The sequence below is a fragment of the Pleurodeles waltl genome, chromosome 11, assembly GCF_031143425.1.
Source record: "Pleurodeles waltl isolate 20211129_DDA chromosome 11, aPleWal1.hap1.20221129, whole genome shotgun sequence".
Classification (NCBI taxonomy): domain Eukaryota; kingdom Metazoa; phylum Chordata; class Amphibia; order Caudata; family Salamandridae; genus Pleurodeles; species Pleurodeles waltl.
The window spans coordinates 86,955,485-86,975,152 of NC_090450.1; the positions used below are offsets into that span (position 1 = coordinate 86,955,485).

Consider the following 19,668-nt stretch of genomic DNA (forward strand, 5'->3'; position numbering starts at 1 on the left):
TGGTTTCCCTTTAAAAGCCTTCAAAATCCTCCTGTTCGTCATCTGATATCATAGGTACATCAATGACATCTTGTGATACGTTTGTAAGGCAGTCATTGTATGGATCTAATTCCGTATCAGATGGTGTGGTCTCGGCTTCGGCTTTCTCTTCATCTTGCCACAAGTAGTCATCCTCCTTACCATCTTATGAATTTGATATGCCACACTTCTTGAAAGACTTGATTACTGTTTCTGCATCAATATCATTCCAGACTTTTATGACAAACTTGCACAAACATCCAACTGTGGAGCACGCATGTTTCCTCCTTTTGTGAATGACTTTTCGCCGCTAACCATCCACTCATTCCGCTGTTCTCTAATGCGATCTTTAAATGGCTTGATTAGGCACACATCCAGTTGCTGTACCAACAGTGTCAATCCTGCAGGAATAACTGCTGCATCTATGTTTATTCTTGCCAGCCTTTGCTTGGTGCTGGGAGTTAAATGAGCCCTGAACATATCCCACACCAGTAGACTACGTTTTTGAATAAGTCCACCTGGTTGCCTGCTCTATACATTATCAAGCCATAGCTTTACCCCTTTTTCATCCATCCAGCCTTTTTCACTCGCGTGTACAAAACAACCAACCGGAAACTTGAGTTTCGCATTGTTTTTCTTTTAAAAATAATCATTGGTCTCAGTTTGGCGCCATCAGCTGTGCTTGTTAGTACCACTATAAAACTGGACTTTTAATTAAAAAAAAGTATTTTTTTCACCATTTGGATGGACAGTTTTATTTCCAACCATATCAAAATTCATTGGAGTTTCATCCATATTTCCGATACTACTTAACGCATAACCATGTTTATTGCGCGGTTGTATTACGTATCGATGGAAACTATTTACTTTGGCATCAAGATCTGCAGGTCATTTTTGTGCAGTGTTCGTCTTTTGCCTCAGCACCAGATTATGCCTTTTGAAGAATCTAGTACAAAAGGATACAGTGGCCTTAAATCTGATGCTGTGATCTGGGTTAGATTTGGCCCACTGAAGTGCAAACAAACGTATTTTATTTCGTGTCACTACATAACCGCTTTGGTGATGCTCATTCACCATGTCTGTTACATGTTTTTCGAGTTCTGGCCAATGTGGGGAGCCTCTTCTTAATGCACACTTACCCCTTGGCATACTCTTTAATGCTTTTTCATTTGCTTTCCAGTCCCGAACCATCTTTTCTGTTACTCCATATTGTCTTGCAGCAGCACATTTATTATGTTCCATGGCAAAGTTTACAACTTTAAGTTTGAAACTGGCTTTATATTTCTTTCCTCTTGCTGGTGGAGCCATGATGGGGTCTTGACTGTTAGCCATTTGCATACTGTACTGAATGTACTGTATGAACTGGTACAGATACTGGTGCTGTGCTGTACTGTATTTACCACCACATGTATCTGCTCACCATATAGACTGCCTTCCCTCAGAAACGCCAATCCCAGTATACAACAACCAGCCAATCAGTGCAAGCGATGAATTTCCTGTGCACACTGCATACAAAATCTTCATGGATTGAGTGGGTCAGCTCTCCCTCCCTGCCTGCCCAGCCCTCCCTGTCTCCAAGACAATCCGAGCGGTAGTACGCAATGCAAGTACGCATGAGAGCAGGGAGAGGGGGCGGCTGGCCGGGATGCAGCGCACGGTGGCTAAGCTAGAGGGCGCCTGTCCCTGAAGTTTCAGCACGCCGTATACCAGATTATAAAACGACCCCCGACTTTTTAGAAGATTTTCATGGGTTAAAAAGTCGTCTTCTACGCCGGAAAATACGGTACTTTTGTTCTGGCTGGATGCTTCAACTTGGGTGCTTGATGTTGTTTTGTGGTATTTTAAACTTATAGTTGCTCTTGTCGAGCCAATATCAGATGTAGTTTTGCATAATATTGAGTTTCTATCGTGAAATTTAGTTTTCGTTGAAACTTTATTGTGTAGCTTGTGTTATCTGTGAGTAAAAATCATTGCTTTGATAATCCTTACATTGGCTATTAGACCATATCTGTCTTTTCTGCTTCTTGTTATTTATGTAGGCACCATAAATCGGGCCATTACTTTGCCTTCTCACTCTGCCTATGGTCACTAGAAAAGTCTTGTGTTATTGTTACTAGGGGGCCTTAAAATACTATTTTGTCCAGGGCCATTAAGTATAACAGAAGTTTATGAAAATTGGTTTATATTGAAAGTCTATGTAATTCTTTGTGGTGAAGTGTTGCTGCCACTTAGACTTTTCCAGCGTATTGTGATCTTCTTTTTACATGAGGTAAGTAGCAGTGGCTGCTCACACTAAAAAAAAAAAAGAAAATGTTTAAAAAAATTCCCTTAGCTGTGCTGTAGTCCTCGGCGAACATCTTTATCACTGCCCCCAAGGGGCTACTGCTTAGATTCCAGTGGTTGACCTGAGGCCAGAGAGTATTAATGACCATGTTCAGAAAGGATACTTTTACTCCACTTTCCCTCTATGAAGCTTCCTGCGACTTACTGAAATCGTGAAACTTAAAAAATAAACAAATAAAAAAAATGAGTAAGCTACATTACCAGGATCTGTAGTAACTTTTGTTTTATCGAGCACTTGATTAACTCCATATTGAAAACGTAGTGCTTACTTTTGAACTTAAATATGAAAAAGACGCCATCCAGGTTTTCTCTTCCAAAGGTTTATTTTCAGTAAGTAAGACTGTACCAACCCTGGCAGCTCCAGCAGCAATTGTCACTGCTCACAATCTTTCCACTCCCTGAATTCCGTCCTGTTGCTTAGACACCGTTACATGTCAAACATTCCACCACATAACCCAACATATCTCCCTCCTTTAACAAAATAAACTTAATAACAAATAAGATACAATAACTATGTACACTAAATATGATTTCCCAAAACAAAATATCCTGCATGGACATAAATGTCAAAACTTCAGCAATAATATATGTGTTGCCTACACTGCCTATGCAATGTAGCCCCTCAAATAATCTGGTCTCTTGACCATTCTTTTTTTCTTTTCCTCCAACACCGTTTTCCTCCCCTCTTCACCCTGCTCGCATGCAACATTCTTCCACTTTCTCATTTCCAACTCATTACATTTCACCACACTACCCACATTCCATTTTCTTCCATCATCCACAACCACACTAGATTTACTCACTTTCGTTATGTGCTTGGGTACGGACCACCTGGATAAGCCTTTTTTTCGACTTCTCCCAATTCTTTGTTCTTACCCAATCACCAACCGCCAGATTTCGTTCCGCGATACCACCCATTTCTCTGCCATCATACCTCCCTTGACCTTCAGCAACACGAATCCTCAATCTCCTCTCATTCACTCTCTTTCTACCAGCCTTGCCCATCCACCCTGGCACGGCCTTAGTACACGGTTTCCTCCCTTTCAATAACTTAAACGGAGTTTCCATGGTAAGAGAATGCGGAGTGGTGCGGTAGTTCCATAACATATCCTTGATTTCCTTCTTCCAACTCAACCCATTTTGCACAGCCAACTGAATGTTCTCTCCCAACACCCTGTTAAATCTTTCCACTAGTCCATTTTCCCTGGGATGTGCAACAGCAGTTTTGATATGCTTAACCCCACAGTTCTCCAACTAGTTCTTAAATTCATTAGACGTAAATTGCGGACCATTATCAGTCACCAGCCCCTCGGGATAACCTTCTCGCCTCCACACATCTTCAGAAAATTCAATGACCACGCCAGACTTGATCTCACGCACAAAACTGACCTCTGGCCATTTAGAATAGTAATCCATCATCACGATGGCATAGGTTTTACCACATCCATCCAATTCAAATGGACCGCACACATCCATGCCCACCTTCTGCCGTGGCTCACGAGGAAACAGTATAGGGACCACAGGAGTGCTCCTACCAACGTGTGTTTTATCGCTGCACGCACAACACATGCAATTTCTAACAAATCTCTCAACATCACGATCCATGCCTGGCCACCAAAAATCCTCTCTAGCTTTCCTCTTCATACCTGACATTCCACCATGACCCTCATACAAAATCCCCAATACATTCTTTCTCAAATTGCGCGGTACTATTACTCTGTCACCTCTTCTCAAAACACCATTCTGTTCCGATAATTCTGGCCACACATTCTTGAAATCTGACAACACAATTGACACATCTTCTCTAAACTCCCGCCAATGTTTGTTTAAATTATCCTTTAACAATTTCAATTGCACATCCTCTTCCATCTCCCTCTTCCATACACTCTTTTCTAGCGCTTTTGTTTCCATAGCTTGTATGTCCGCCACCAACCATTCTTCATCTTCCTCACCCACGAATCCTTCAATTGGTAATCTAGATAGACAGTCAGCATTCACATTTGCTATCCCCGGCACATATTCAATTACAAAATCATACTCTTGCAGTCTGTAGAGCCATTTAGCTATTCGAGGAGACGCGCGATTTGCACCCTTTGTTGTAAAGATGTCCACCAAGGGTTTATGGTCGGTTCGTAATACAAACCTTCTACCCCAAACATAATTCCTGAAATGTTGAACCCCCCACCAACATGCAAGAGCTTCTTTTTAAATTGCAGAATATGTGCTTTCTGCACCTTTAAGCGTTCTTGATGCAAACGCAATCACATGCTCTCTCCCTTTACTCACTTGCATCAATACTGCACCCAAGCCTTACATACTCGCATCTGTGGAAATAATTGTACGATTTTTCGTTACAAATGGTTTCAATTCGACAGCCTCGATGATGTTGCACTTTAATGTACCAAATGCTTGTTGCCATTTCTCAGACCCCTCAAACGTTTGGTTTTTCTTCATCAACGCTCTTAAAGGTTGGGCAATATCAGCAAAATTCTTTACAAATTTTGCATAATATTCAGCCAAGACCAAAAATGATCTCAACTGATCTTTATCCACACGGTTAGGTGCCTTTTCAATAGCTTCCATTAGTCCAAGTCTCGGCTTAATCCCATCACCAGACACTGTATGACCCAGGTATTCTACTGTACTGCACTCAAACTTGCACTTATTCATCTCAACCGTCGGGCCCGCTTCCTCCAGGATCGAACATACCCTTCTTAACACATCGTTATGTTCCTCCACATTCTCTGCCCACATCGCTCCCAATAAACTCTGCATCACCCTCTGGAACACTGCCGAAGCAGATGCCAACCCAAACGGCATTCACACAAATCCAAATGCCCCTTCAGGTGTAATAAAAGAGGTGAGATGCCTTGACTCAGGATGCAGTACAATTTGATGATACGCATCAGATAAATCCAGTGTGGAAAACACCTTACCACCTTGAATGCTGGTCAACAACTCATTTATGTTGGGGATAGGATGTCTATCAACCCATATCTCCTTGTTTAAATCCCTCAAATCCACACACATTCTAATCTTACCGTTGGGTTTCCGAGCCAACACCACCGGACTCAACCATTCTGACGATTCTATCTCCTCTATCACTCCCAACTGCAGCAATCTTGCCAATTCAACTTTAAGCGCATCTCTTAACACCAATGGTACCCCTCTCACTTTATGTACTTTGGGTACAGCACCTTCCTTTAAGATGATCCTATGTTGAAACTTCTCCAGACAACCTAGATTTCCTCCAAACAACCTTGGAAATTCTACTTCCCACCTCTTTGCTTTAGATTCATCACGTAACACAGTCAACATTTGTTCCTTAGTATTAGGGTTCAATATAATACCCAACGCCCTTTGCTCTTTCCACCCCAGCAAACACTTTCCAGTTTCCACCACATACACACAACACTTGACTTCCCTCTGTTTAAAACTTACCATCCCATGGAAACACCCCATAACCGGTATCTTGCTACCCCCATACCCTACCAGAGCAATTTTGGAAGCAGTCAATTCCACCTTGCCCAGTTTACCCCATGCATCCTTATCTATGAGCGTGTATAGGGAACATGAATCTGCCCACATGCTGTTGTGTATACCATTTAAACTCACGTCACACTTAGTTGGTCTGTAGCGATCATTATCTAACAACATAATATAATCTTCAAGCAAATCTTCTTCTGGAACGGCTTCGCCTAACATGAACACCTGTGTGCGGTCAACATCTTCATCTGAAGACGTTTTGTCCCCTTCATTACAATCGTTCTGTAGACAATATATACTTTTCTTTTTTACTGTACTCTTCTTCTGGTTACACATTTTTGAAAAATGACCCACCTTGTTACAATTAAAACATTTGACACTTGCCGCCGGACAATTCCCAGAAAAGGCCATGTGTCTCATACTACCACATCTATAGCATCTCCTTGTCCCTTCAACTTTCCTGTCACAATTACTGTTCTTAACTCTATCAACCTCTTGCATTGTCACTTGCTCATCATCATTTTTTCCTAATTCCTTAATATATCTTGAAGTATCTTCAATGCGCCGTGCAATGACAATCGCTTCCTCCAAAGACAGATCCTTCATGCTTTAGAGTTTTTCTTGAATCTTTAAACTTTTAGTGCGGTTTATTAGCTGGTCCCTTATTATTTCTTCGTGCAAATCCCTAAACTTGCACGTATTCGCCAATGTTCCTAAAGCACTTACAAATTGGTCAATCGATTCACTGGGTGCTTGTGCTCTAGAGAAAAATTTGTGACGTTCTACCACAATACTCCCTTTCTTACTAAAATGATTTTCCAGTGCTATCATGGCCCTGGTATATACATCCTCCTCCTCTGTCTCCTCATCAGAGCCTTCCCCATTTACAGCAAAGTTGTCACATGGTAAGGTTTTCAGTACTTTCCTGCCTTCCACTCCCAGATTATGTTTTAATAAAGCTAATTTTCGCTTAGCAGTAAAAATAGCACCACCCAAAGCCTCCAAGTAGGTCTCGAAGGCTTCTTGCCAATCTTCCCACGGCATATTCGGTTCACCAGGTACAGACAAGAACGTGGGAGGAGGCGCGATTGACTGCATTGTGTTAATAGCAATGGAACAAAACAAATTTATGACCGTGCAAACCGGTCAATGTTATTGACAGCGTACGTCTATCCAGAGGCGGTTGCCCTTGTCTCGGCAACGCGGAGCGTCTCCACTTTGGTTGCCGTAGTTACAGCAACGTCATCCTCCGTCGCTTGTCCCCCGATGCGCGCGGTGGAGCAGCCCGCGCGGTGACAGCTTCTCTGCACGAGCCCCCTTGCAGCGGGAGGTTTCCCAACGGCTGTACCTCGCGGTGATCCTCCGATGCGCGGTGGAGCAACCCGTGCAGTAACAGCTTCCCTGCACAAGCCCCTCTGCGATAGGAGGATTCGTAACGGTTGTTCCTCGTGGTAGGTTTGAATACGCCGCCGCGCATCCCACGCCGTTCCCGAAATACTTTTGTAAAACTTATATTGTACAAATAGTTCGCACAGTTCTTATCTGTCTTAGCGTTCACTCATACAGAAAGTACCAAAACACCCTACGGATTTCACTACACGGTGCCTCAGCCTGTAGGACTGGATTCTTAAGTACGCTCCTCCTTGTTTTCTGCTTTACATTTAGATGTTCAGCCCTTCCCAGACTCGTCCAGTTTTTCCTAGGTTTTTTTCCACGGTACACTCCACACTTCTTGGTTTCCAGGTCACAATTTCTTTTTGGCATGATGCGCCCCAAATCTGCTTCTTCCCAGCACGGTTGACACTCTGCCAGGGTTGGCTACCCTTGGTATCCCATCCTCGTCGCCACTGAAAAAGACGCCATCCAGGTTTTCTCTTCCAAAGGTTTATTTTCAGTAAGTAAGACTGTACCAACCCTGGCAGCTCCAGCAGCAACTGTCACTGCTCACAATCTTTCCACTCCCTGCATTCCGTCCTGTTGCTTAGACACCGTTACATGTCAAACATTCCACCACATAACCCAACAAAATAATGCTCAGATTAGAAAGGAAAATTAACCAAATTATAGATTTGAGGCGCATACTAAATGTTTTTAATGTTACGGTGATTGAAATAAGTGGCAGTAGTCAAGGTATTACGCAGTGCAGTAATATTCTTTAAGCGTAGTATGAGGAACCGGCTATGGCGTGAGCAGAAGTTCGTCTTCTGCCCTCCCTAAAGGCACCTGATGTCTTGCATTATCGGTGTTACAGGGTGATAATTTTATCAATTGGATAAAACGGGGAATTGCGTTGTGGCTGAGTCAATCAAGCATTTTGTATTTGTGGTTGTTATGAGCTCCCTGGGGCTGTTGACTGGCCATGTTTTCTTACTGTTTTTTTTCATCATCATTTGCATGTAGGAGGAAAAAATAATTATCACTTTGTAAGTGAATCTTAATCTCTTTGTATTCCTGTGATTGGCATTATTTTATTACAGGCATTTGCCTATTTATAGAATCTGTCCCTGATGTCTTTCCAAGTGTGGAACAATGGCCGAGTGTGCAGGAGCCCGTGTTCCCTTGTGAGGGCCAAAGATGGAGTCGCCAAAGGGGAGCGCTCACAGTAAATTACTGACCTCAATTAATTTCAGTTTATATTTAGTAACAATAGTTAAACCACGAGACACTTCAAATCCCATTGCTGTGTCTGTGCGAAACATCATTAGTGTGATTTGAAATGTAGGGCTGACTGATTCTTTGTGCGCTGGAGTGTAAGGTTGTGTTTGCTTTACCCTTGTGCCTGTGAAAGTGCAGTGTAGTTGCTTGCTTTCAGTGACCTGTTATAGCAGTGCAAGTTTATTGGCAATATTCTTAGAAAGTGGTTGAAACAATGCACACAAACAGTGATCACAGCAATTAGATAAATAAATTGCTTAAGTAGACGGTGTTTGACTTAAATGCAGTTGGTATAGATTGTGTGGTGTATATGGTATAATTATTTAAATAGCCCCCATACACTGCCGTTTCTAGGTACTGTAAAAGATAACACAACAACAGAAATAACCAGATAACAACCGGAAACAAGTTCATTAAGCTAATGAAGTAGCGTTATTCAATGTCTTAAAAATCATGTAGAAAGAGAGCCAATGAAAATGTAATGGTAGTCTGATCCATTCACTCACTGCGGTCGCAGAGAAGGCTATTTTGCTGAAGGAGAACATTTTAACCCTTGGAATGTCTTAACAGGTACTTGCAGCGGAGCTCAAAGACAATTGTGGCACGTGTAACTGGAATTTGAAGGTCAGAAAGTGGGAATAGAGCCATGGGTTGCACAGTGACCTAAATAGGACATTCTTTGTCATGGGGAAACTGGTACAAGCAGGCCAGAATGGCAGAAATGTGGTCCCGACTGGTGGCAGTGATCACACATACTGCAGTATTCTGTACTGATAAGAGCCTTCTTAAAAGCTTTTCTGCAAGGGCAATATTACTTAACTTGCCATAGTGAATGCACTACTACATACCATACGTGGGCAAAAACAGAGCTGCACTAATCAGAGGTAATCTAGGGCAGAATTTTCTTCAGGAGTCTGTGCCATAAAGCAAGAATCTGCTTCACTGTCGAACTGTGGCTTTCCAGGGAGAGCTTTGAACCTAAGTAAATGCCCAGATTACAGAAAACGTTAGAGAGAGGCAGTGGTGGTCTTTTTACTAAGTCTCTGTATGTTGCCTGAGTTGTAGGACGCTTAGGTTTCATTTTGGAGGACCTTGATGCAGCTTGGCACAAGATGGAGTACAGGGACATCTTTACCCTGACAGCGGAAGTGTATTCCAAGCATAGAATGTAGAGACAGCTGCAGATATCAGAACGGGGATAGTTGGATCCGCAGAGGATCCCTGTCCCTAGATATCCATATTTTTTTAAACTCCAATACCTCAAACTACTGAACAGATTTACACCAAATCACACAAAACACTGTTTCTGGACCAAGAGCTAGCTTTCTGCCAATTTTGGTTTAGTTCTGCCCAATGGGTTCAGGCTGTAGTTGTTCAAAACCCCACAGGGAAAATGCATGGGGAAAATGTGTTTTGCCCTGCCCCCCCTGTTTTTTTCTCAGCTCCACTTGACGGATCACCTATAAACTATCAAGACAGCAGCAGAACCCACCGAAGTATACGTTTTGAAAATTTGGTGAAGATTCGTCAATTGGGGCAAAGGTTATTGGCATAACAAAAAACTCTCTACCTATGGAAATTAGGTCCTAACTAGAACTAGCTTGATATACATCTCCAAAGTATCTTCTGCAAGAGGAACAAGTGAAGACGCACTCTCCAGTGGCAACAAACTAATTTATTACAAAAAGATGAAATCGATTGCCAGTACTCCCGATGCATTTTGGTCTACATGACCTTGATCACGGTCTGGTCTTGCGCACTCGCCATGCACTGCTAATTACCCCAGATATTACACCACTCATGACAACTTTTATAACGTTAATAAAAAATATCCGTAAAACTTTAGAAGTTAAATTATTGAAGACAATTATTGAAGGAAAAACTGTGCATGGCGGGTTCACAAGTTATAGTTACTTTAGGCTGCGATTTATAGTTACTAAATAATAACTCTTAACTATAACTGCTGAATTAATCTGGTTTTGTGCAAGTAAATTCAGAACCGAACTATAATGTCCCTGTAACCTTTGTGGTTTTTTCAGTGAAATATCTCTAAGTGGCAGTACTCACTATGTAGTTATAGTTAGGCTGACCAATGATAGGGAGTTTTCTGAAGTTTTGGCCCCTTAGAACTTCGCACCCGTTGTATGAATGTGCATGAAACTTAACAGACCTGCCATTCCAGTTTCATTGTGGGAGAACTGAAAGTTTTGCGGCGTTTGGGCAAGGGTGTGCACAGATAAAATGGAGGTGTCCCTAAAAAGGCTTCAATCCAATGCATTTTCCATAAACATTGAATTTTGCATAGCACAAAAATGTCTGTTGGATTGTTTTTAAAACCAGCAGTATTACATATTAGAGGGGACATAGATGATTCTGTGGGGTACTTCTGGTAAGTAGAGTAAGTGATTGTTAAATTATGAAGTTTTTTAACTTAGTAATATCCTGTAGCACAATACTACTGAAAGTAGTAGGGATGCCCAAAAAATAAATTAGACTGCATATGTATAGTTTCAGATTTACTACATGAACGCCTGAAAGACCATTTATGGTTACTTGCTAATGGAAACCCATAAACACACATGCATGCTCTCTGGGTCACAAAATAAAACTGTGCCCAACACGCCAAATAAAAGCCATCTTCCTTATGTACACCTGTGCAACAAAATGGAAAAGTGACCTAGCAGTGAGCTTCACAAACTGCTATACGGAGAACTTGATAATTGTCCGTTAGGGAAAAAAAAAGTAATCTTAATTTTTATAGAAATACCTTGCACTACACTGCTATACAACGGTCTACTCTACACCGCTCCACTGTTTCACACTCTGCTCTACTCTGTGCAGCTGCACTCTGCAACACTCGACTCCACTGTATTCCACCCTGTCAATTTACTCTTGTATATACCCCTTCACACCACTGTACTATACTGTATTCCACTGTACAGCACTACACCACTCTGCTCTACAATACTCTAGTCCTGTATACAACACATTACACAGCTTTTTGTATGCCACTGCACTCCGCATTACTCCACTCTGACACAGTACTCCACACGACTCCACTCTACGCCACTCAGTCATTGTACTGTGTAACCTTGTATGCCAATCCACTGTACCACACTGTACTGTACACCATCCAACTCTACAAAAAGCATCTAGACTATATGCCACTCTACTGTAGCCTACACCACTTTCTAGTACTGTATGACCCCCACTACACTCTACTGTACAATATGGTACTGCAATTTGTCCCTTAAGTTGACTGTATGCTACGCCACTGTAGTCTGACACTCTACTCTGACACTTTACTCCACTGTACTCTCCCCCCACTCCAATGTACTTCACTCTACTACACTTCATCCCAGTTTAGGGAACTGTACTATACTCCGCTCTATGCCGCTCCTCTGCCTGACACTACTCCTCTGTATACAGCTCCACTGTACTATACTCTATGCCACTTGACACACTACTCCACTCAGCCCAGCCACTCTACACCAATGTACAACACAATGACACTCAATACGCCACTCAGTCTTTCTATGATACGGTACTCCACTATGATACAGCACTCCCCTCTGCGACACTCTACTGCACTGTGTTCTACAACACTCCACTTGACAATACTCCACCATGTGAACTCTACTTCACTCTAAAATACTCTAGTCCACTTTGACAGTATGACACCCTACTCTACTATTCGACATTCCATTCCACTGTACAACTCGCTGCTCCAGTCTACGATACTTGCTTCCACTGAGACGCCATGCCACTGTTTAATACTTTACTACACTGTAAGCTAGACTACTACATTCTGCTTTGCTCCTCTCAATTCCAATCTACAATGCTCCAGTTTATAACAGTTGACTTTACAACACTCTTCTCCCATGCACTGTGTGACACTCCATATAAGAACACCCCACTCTCGACACTGGACTGTAGGCTTTGAAACACTTTTATATTAAAAAAAGAAGAAAAAAAAGGAATGCAATGAAAAAAAACAAAGGTTAAAGCTTTTCCTAACTATAACTAACTGTAAACTACAGAAATTTTAGAATGTTTAAAGTTAGTTATAACTTTCATTTAGAGTTTATCTACCATATTCAAATTATTATAAGTAGCGGGACTTGTTACACACTATTTTCAGCTCTGTAACCACACAACACTGACTATAATTCACCACTCTACCATGCACTGTGATGTGACAAATAATGTAATTTGAGAAGTTATAAGTGTTATTATGAATGGTATCATTTGTTTGTTTTCCATGCCGAAATGTTGCTCCAGAAGCTGCTTGTGGAGTGTCGGGAAAACTGCCATAGTGGCCAGCTGAAGTTTGTTAATTTGCTTCCCTTTTAGAAAGCACCCGATAACCCAACCCCGGTGTGAGTTTGGATCATTTCATTGCATTGTGCAGTTTAATCCTACATTGGTTTACACCTATTTACCTGTTTTCAATATTTTGTATTCCTGTTCGGACTTGTTCAAAAACATCATTGATGGGTGGATTTTCTGAGTGCTAACATTGACTTTGTTTCTTTCTTTTGCTTCAGTAAGAAATCCCAAAAATGGGATGAAATGAACATTCTTGCAACATACCATCCATCAGATAAAGACTATGGGCTAATGAAGATAGATGAACCCAGCACACCATACCACAGGTAGTTTTTAAAAAATATATAATTATCATATATTCCTAAATTGACCAATAATTAATCATATAATTGTTTTGCTCAAATTGAAGTCAAAATCTAAAAGACTTTTGTTAAAGGAAGCAAGGCCAAGTTATGGGAGCGGTGAGACGTCACTGCCATCGCTCCCGCAGGCTAAACGTTTTTGCACCGATTACTGTGTTCCATTCAGCAGAAAATGCTGCACACACTAGAAAGTAACATTGAGGACCAGTACCATAGGCCCAGGACAAAAGAAGTGGGGTACTGATGGTTGGACCACCGGGACATGTGGCAAAGTCGAGCAGTGCAGCATCGGGCAGAGACTGCGGGCCTGAAGTTAAGCCGAGGAACAATCCTTTGGCAATATGGGGCACAGGGAGAACCTCTGAGTCCACAAAAGATGGCCCAGGTTACTGCGGAGAGTGCAACACCTTCAGTGGGGTGGTGGTTGGAGCCATCGATCTCATGCGTTCAGTAGTGCACAGGCCATTGAAGGGCAGAACGAGGCCCTGCTCAGAACGAGGGGGCGGGTCGCTGAACCTGCACCTAGAGGATAGAGAGCAGCATGGTTGGAGCAGACGGCTGACCGACCAAGTCCCTCCTCCTGCACAATGCTAACTCGTCAGGGGGCAGAAGGGAACACACACCTGATAGGCCTGCTCAGTAGGTGATCGGGTCTGGCCCTAGGGAATGGGTCGCAGACTCCCCAGACAGGCCCTCAGACGCCACAGCACACGGATATATGTTAAGTCCATATATATGTTAAAGGGCAAGACCTCACAGTAGGCACAAGTGGCCCTCCATAGGTGACACAAGTGGTGCAGACGAAGGTACATTCTGCAGCTCGGAAGAGACATGCTGGAGAACCAAAGGAGGAACTATCCTGCTAAGGGGTGGCCACACAAACCTAAGCCCCATACAGTTTCCCAATCATATTGCACCCCGAAGGGGGGGTGGGAAAGAGTATGCTGGCGGTTTAGCTCCATATATCAACTTCCATACATATAAGTCTCAAAGGGACAGGGCAAGGAAAGGAAACATCTCCATGTCTCCTAAGAAGAAACCTTCTCGAGGCGCTCTTCGCATATCTGAACAAGCCTACAATAACAATCTAGGACAGTATTGCTTCCGTCACCACCATGGCACTCTCTAAATCGGATCTTCTGGACAGGCTCCTCACCTTCAAAACGGAGCTTGAGGATGAGCTGCAGCAGGACCTCACCAAAGGCCTCGCGAAACTGCGCTCAGACTAAGGGGCCAAAACAGCAGACCTGCAAACTGATGGACAGCATATCTTGGAAAAGGAGAATCGACGGAAAATGCTCATGACTGCTCAGTGCACAACAGTGGAGAGATGTGCAGCAGTATAGAGGCTACTGAAAAGTGCCACCAATAAACTAGAGGACATAGAGAACTGTTCCTTTAAATATACAGAGATCACCACCACTTTTGTGTGGTAAATTACAAGTCGGTAAAACAGCACATTGTACAGATACATTGCATTGTAACATACCACGTTGTGAGAGAGTGCTTGGTAACATCTGATACTCCCTATGTTGAGCATACTGTTCATCCTTTCCTCGTTCCCTAGTCCAGTAATAAAAGTGCAGTGGTTTGCCTCTGCTGACATGAATTTGCAACTATGCCAAAAAGACAAAGACATTGGACATGAATGAGAATTATGCTAGTCCGAGAACACAGTGCTTAAACCCCAGTTAAATGTAGGACTTTACAGCAGTCAAGAACATTGGCTATTTTGGGGGGCATTATGCTTTTTGATTTAACTCTAATCCTGGGATACGCTCCACACACTTGAATGTTGATTTATGCAAAGGTACTGCTTGACTGCTTCTCCGCTCAGAGTAGGCTGGTAATGTATGATAATCTAGCTTTGGAGCTAGCATGAAACACGACGCAGTAGGAAGCGCCCCCTCACCTGTCATTCAGTTGATATATTCATTTAGTGTGAACTCATTGCAAATTCAGTCACCTGATTATTATTTTTAAACTTTTTTCTCTGTCTGATGTGGCAAATGTAAATCATTTGTAGGGATTATCTTCGTGCGTAAAGACGCTGCATAATTAGACGGTGTAGGTCTTGTTGATCCATGGCAGTAAATCGGTTTTTCTGTTAGGAGTTTGTCTGAAGGAGCCTTTACGATTGTCGAACTTGGCCAGTTAATTCCACCTACCCATCGTTATGTTGACAAAGCAGTCATTGTTGACCATTTAAAACATACGGGTTCTTTTAGTTATGAAAGTTACTAGTCCACTACAGTGTACGACATGCTTGGACTATTTATTTGCAAAATATGATACATAATCTTGCAACCAGAAAAGATGCTTGTATCTAGCTGTTGCTCGGTCTGGGTTATGCTACATTGCTGGCCCCAGCAGCTTTCTGTTTTGTGTTTAGTAAATCAGTCTGCAAGACTTAACTAGGATTTTCTTTCTTCTAATGCACAGGACTTAAATATGTATTTGTATTTGGTTGTCATTTTAGAATGATGGGGGATGATGATGATGAAGATGAGGGCGCTTTGAGTGATTCGGGATCAAATGAAACCTTGACCCCAGATGTCCTAGCCGAAAGGTACGTTATAATAGTTTTTTTTCTATTCATTATTTGGAAATACAGTAAAAGAATAAGGCCTTTTTTGTGTTTCCTTTGATGTACCCTAACAAACTTTTTGTCTGCTGACTTGGGATTTTATTGTAAAATTGAATGTTGCTCAATTCACAGGTGTCAAACTCTGATAAGCACTGACTATTGAATTGACATCTCAAATGGATTACTTGGATGCACATTTGTAGCGTTAAGACCCTGAAAATCTGGCTATACTCCTGCCCAGAATGACAAATATTGCAAACCATTTACTTAATGTATACTCTTGTATTTATGTAAGTATTTTGGAGTACCTTGCTACTGGGGTTTAAGTCTTGTGCACACGCTCATTACTTACAGTCCACAACGATTACAAAAACGTACTAAACTCTTTACTGTGTGTTGTAAATGGCTCACTTATCCTTTTCATCAGTTACATTTCAAGTCGTACAGGGAGGGGTCCACTGTAGATTGTTTGCTTCTAAGCCCTAGCAACAATAATCTTGTTGTTCACACTTGAAGGGTTTGTCATTTTCACATGTAAATTGTCTCTTATTCTTAAAATGCATAGTGTCACAACCTCGGTTCACCACTATACTCACCAACAGTTCCTTCATCTTTTTAGATTTGCTAATCTAACCTCGGTACTAGCTATGTGCATAATAGAGCCAAGTGGAGATAACAGCATACCATTGTGTTAAGTTAATTTAAAGGGCATCAATGTTATGACAGTTGTACTATCCAGAATGTTGTGGACAGACATTCACAGATCAAAATAAGCATAGGTTGAGCAGATATCACAGATGTGACCACAGCTATTTTTTTTGGAATTAAGGTAGCGCTGTACCTCTTAAGTTCTAGCTCTTGGGATAGTTTGTGCTTAGGCCTCTGTAATGGTTTTTCCACAGAGGCTATCCATCCCACATGTTTGTCTTTTTTTTTTCTTTCCCAACATCCTAGGAAATCTAAAGGTATTCAGAGTTTGTTGAGAAATTAGCCAAAATATAATGTATTTATTTATTTATTTATTTTGTGGGGGAAGGGTTAGGGAATGGTGAAAAAATAAAAGTTAAAAAATATTATGAAAAAATATCCATTTGTGACAGCGGTTTCATTTGTAACTTCTTGTCATGATGGCCAGTTTACAAACTCAATATACAATTACATCTGCTAGAGGCTTCTGGTTTGTGGTGGTTACATAGAATTTGTAGGTTTTCCAAGAACTCAAAGCTCACAGAGCCTTTAACTGAGCTGCACCTTCCAATGTTTTTTCATAGTGTACGGGGTATCTAGCAATTCATATGGTAAAATATAAAGAGCGAAAAATGGGTATGAAGGAAACCTATGTATTTCTGAAATAGGCACAAGATATGGAGTTTAGTAGCAGTGGTTATTTGCACATCTCAAAATTTGTGGGTACCCATACTAGCATGTGAATTAGAGGGTATTTCTCAAGATGTCTTCTTTCTTACACACTTTCTTACATTTGGAAGGCAAAAAATGCAGAGAAATACAATCGGTAATAACACCTGTTGGACTATTCTGTGTTTCCCTAAGTCTCGTGATAAGAAATGGTTTCTCACTTGTGTGGGTAGGGCTAGTACCGATGACAGGAAACAGCCCAAAACACAGCATGGATACATCAGATTTTTCCACTGAAAACTGGCACTATTCTTGCAAAAGTGCCTAGGTGTGGATTTGGAGCCCTAGCTCAGTTGGCACCAAGGCAAAGCTTGGAAACCTGTATATTTTTGATAGGTAGACACCTTGTGGAATCTAGGATGGGGTGACTTGCCTGCTTTCACCAGATTGTTTTACTACAGATAACTTCCAAACCTGAAACTTTGACTTAAAAAAACACATTTTCCTCACATTTCTGTGGGTGGCAGTTCTGGAATCTGTGGGCAGTGTTGTGTAGCTTCTTGTCAGCAACTAAGAACTCGATCTAGCACGTCTTAAATGTGTTTAAAATCTCCAAGGGGGACCCATTTATCAACATCTTTAAAAGCTTTAAAAATGTTGTTACCCCAGAAAGGACCTAGCACTCAAGAACATTCCCATTTACTGAAGTGGTTATGTTGACAAAAAATCTCACAAGCCGAGATGTTTAAGCACCCACAGGACTCCTAAGATGAGTACTGTTGCAGGAGTGTAAAATTCTATAAATATCTAGTTATATCATTGCTGAGATTGTTCAGAAATCTGCATGTCCAGTTGGGAGCCTTGCAATAAACACTCAAATTATAGCAAATAAGAGCTGTGGGACAGTTCCGATCACAGTTGTGCTCTACAAATGCCAACAATTTCATTATGCTAGAATTATTGTTAAAAAATTTCATCATATATCATTTTTCTAATTGTACAATTGCTCTCATCGTTACTTTAGGTTTTGTAGCAGTCTTGTGGAAATACTGTTAAATTTACCTTTAATCACTCATTTGATTTCAGAGTGTTACTGCAAATAAAACCAAATTATACTCCAGTCCTTAAGTTGCCAACTGAGGGTCCACAAGATCTCTTGCTGTCTAACCTTCTCCACTTGACCATTTTATGTAAGTCGTGGGCACGTGACTTCGTCTCCCTTTGCCTCCGTTTAATTACTCGTGAGCATGCACATAACACTATTTAAATGACTGGACATCCACATTATGCAGTGAGAGAGACTGCAAAATCAGAGTCAAAATGTTATGGGCCTCAATCCCCAAATATTAAGGTGTGTAAGTTGGGCATACAAGAATAAGAGTTGGTATGGCAGTCATTGAAGGAATTTCAAAGCGTGAAAATTGTATGAGCAAATATACTGAAAGGGAATATAGGTAGGTGGAAGGTGGTAGTATCAGTTTTTAACAAACTTAATCCTCTTATTGGTAAGAAGTAATTAGCCCTCTGCGTCTGCACAGTAAATCCCTGCCAGTGACTTCCTTCTTGCCTTCCAGTGGCTCTTGGGGTTTCCCAGGTTGCTCCTGGCTCCGCCCTTGTCTCTAGTCCCCATTCTGGACCCTGGTTTAGAGAAAATAGGTAGCAGTCCATCTCTGTGTCAAAAGAAGTCATGGCCAGAGGTGTAGACATAATTGGCTCCTAACAGTACCTCAAATTCTGCCCTCTCTTTTACCTTGCTTAGTACTATTTTAATTTACCATTCCCTCAGTTTTTTCCCGAGCATTTTGTAGTGCTAATATTTCCTGCTTCATTATATATTTTTGCTTCAACTTTTGGTAGTTTTTGTCCACCTAACCTACCTTTCTCTTTCTCCGCTCTTAACCCTCACTTTACGTTTGATCCTTCTCCAAACCTCTTTAAACCATTCAAGTCCAACTATCTTTGTCTTGTGTTTAAATGTTTTAATTCTTTTGAGAGCCCTATTTGTTTTGTGGAGTCTCTTCATAGCCTAGCTGAATCTGTTACGTTGCTATCCTTCTATTATCTGCACTTTGTCCTCTTCATGTGTCTCTTCCATGTAAGCACCAGAACTGGCAACAAGCAGTCTGTCCTTATTAGGTGTGCGTCAACACGAACCCTATTTAAAAGATTACAGAAGGTCCAATTTTTAGATTAGCTAGCTAATTTTTATCTCCAAATGAATTGTGATTGAAAGGTGTTTACTTTTGCCTTTGCTTAATTTTGCGCCTTATTTGGCACATTCATCACTTTGATACATTAATTATCATAGTCCTTACCTCGTTACATTGAAATCCATTGTATTCACCTTTGCAGTTGTATAATTGGACTGGTATGAATTGGTTGCATCAGGGTACCCTTACCCTTCTGTATCTCACCTCTGTCACATGCGGGGCTCTTCCTCCAGCCATGTACCACAGTCTTTATTTTGTGTAGTATGCAACACTGTAGATATGTAAATTGTATAAGCCTATATCCTTTATTTCTTGCTCTTTC

The 19,668-nt window shown here is 41.5% G+C and overlaps 1 protein-coding gene across 1 annotated transcript in view; it reads left to right on the forward strand.

Annotated features, from left to right (window-relative positions):
* Positions 1-19,668, forward strand: part of PPP1R2 (protein phosphatase 1 regulatory inhibitor subunit 2) — a 108,727-nt gene that overhangs the window by 60,037 nt on the left and 29,022 nt on the right. Inside the window, exons 2-3 of the mRNA XM_069213159.1 lie at positions 13,054-13,157; positions 15,673-15,762. Of these exons, the coding sequence (XP_069069260.1) occupies positions 13,054-13,157; positions 15,673-15,762 (194 nt within the window). The remainder of the gene's footprint in view (positions 1-13,053; positions 13,158-15,672; positions 15,763-19,668) is intronic.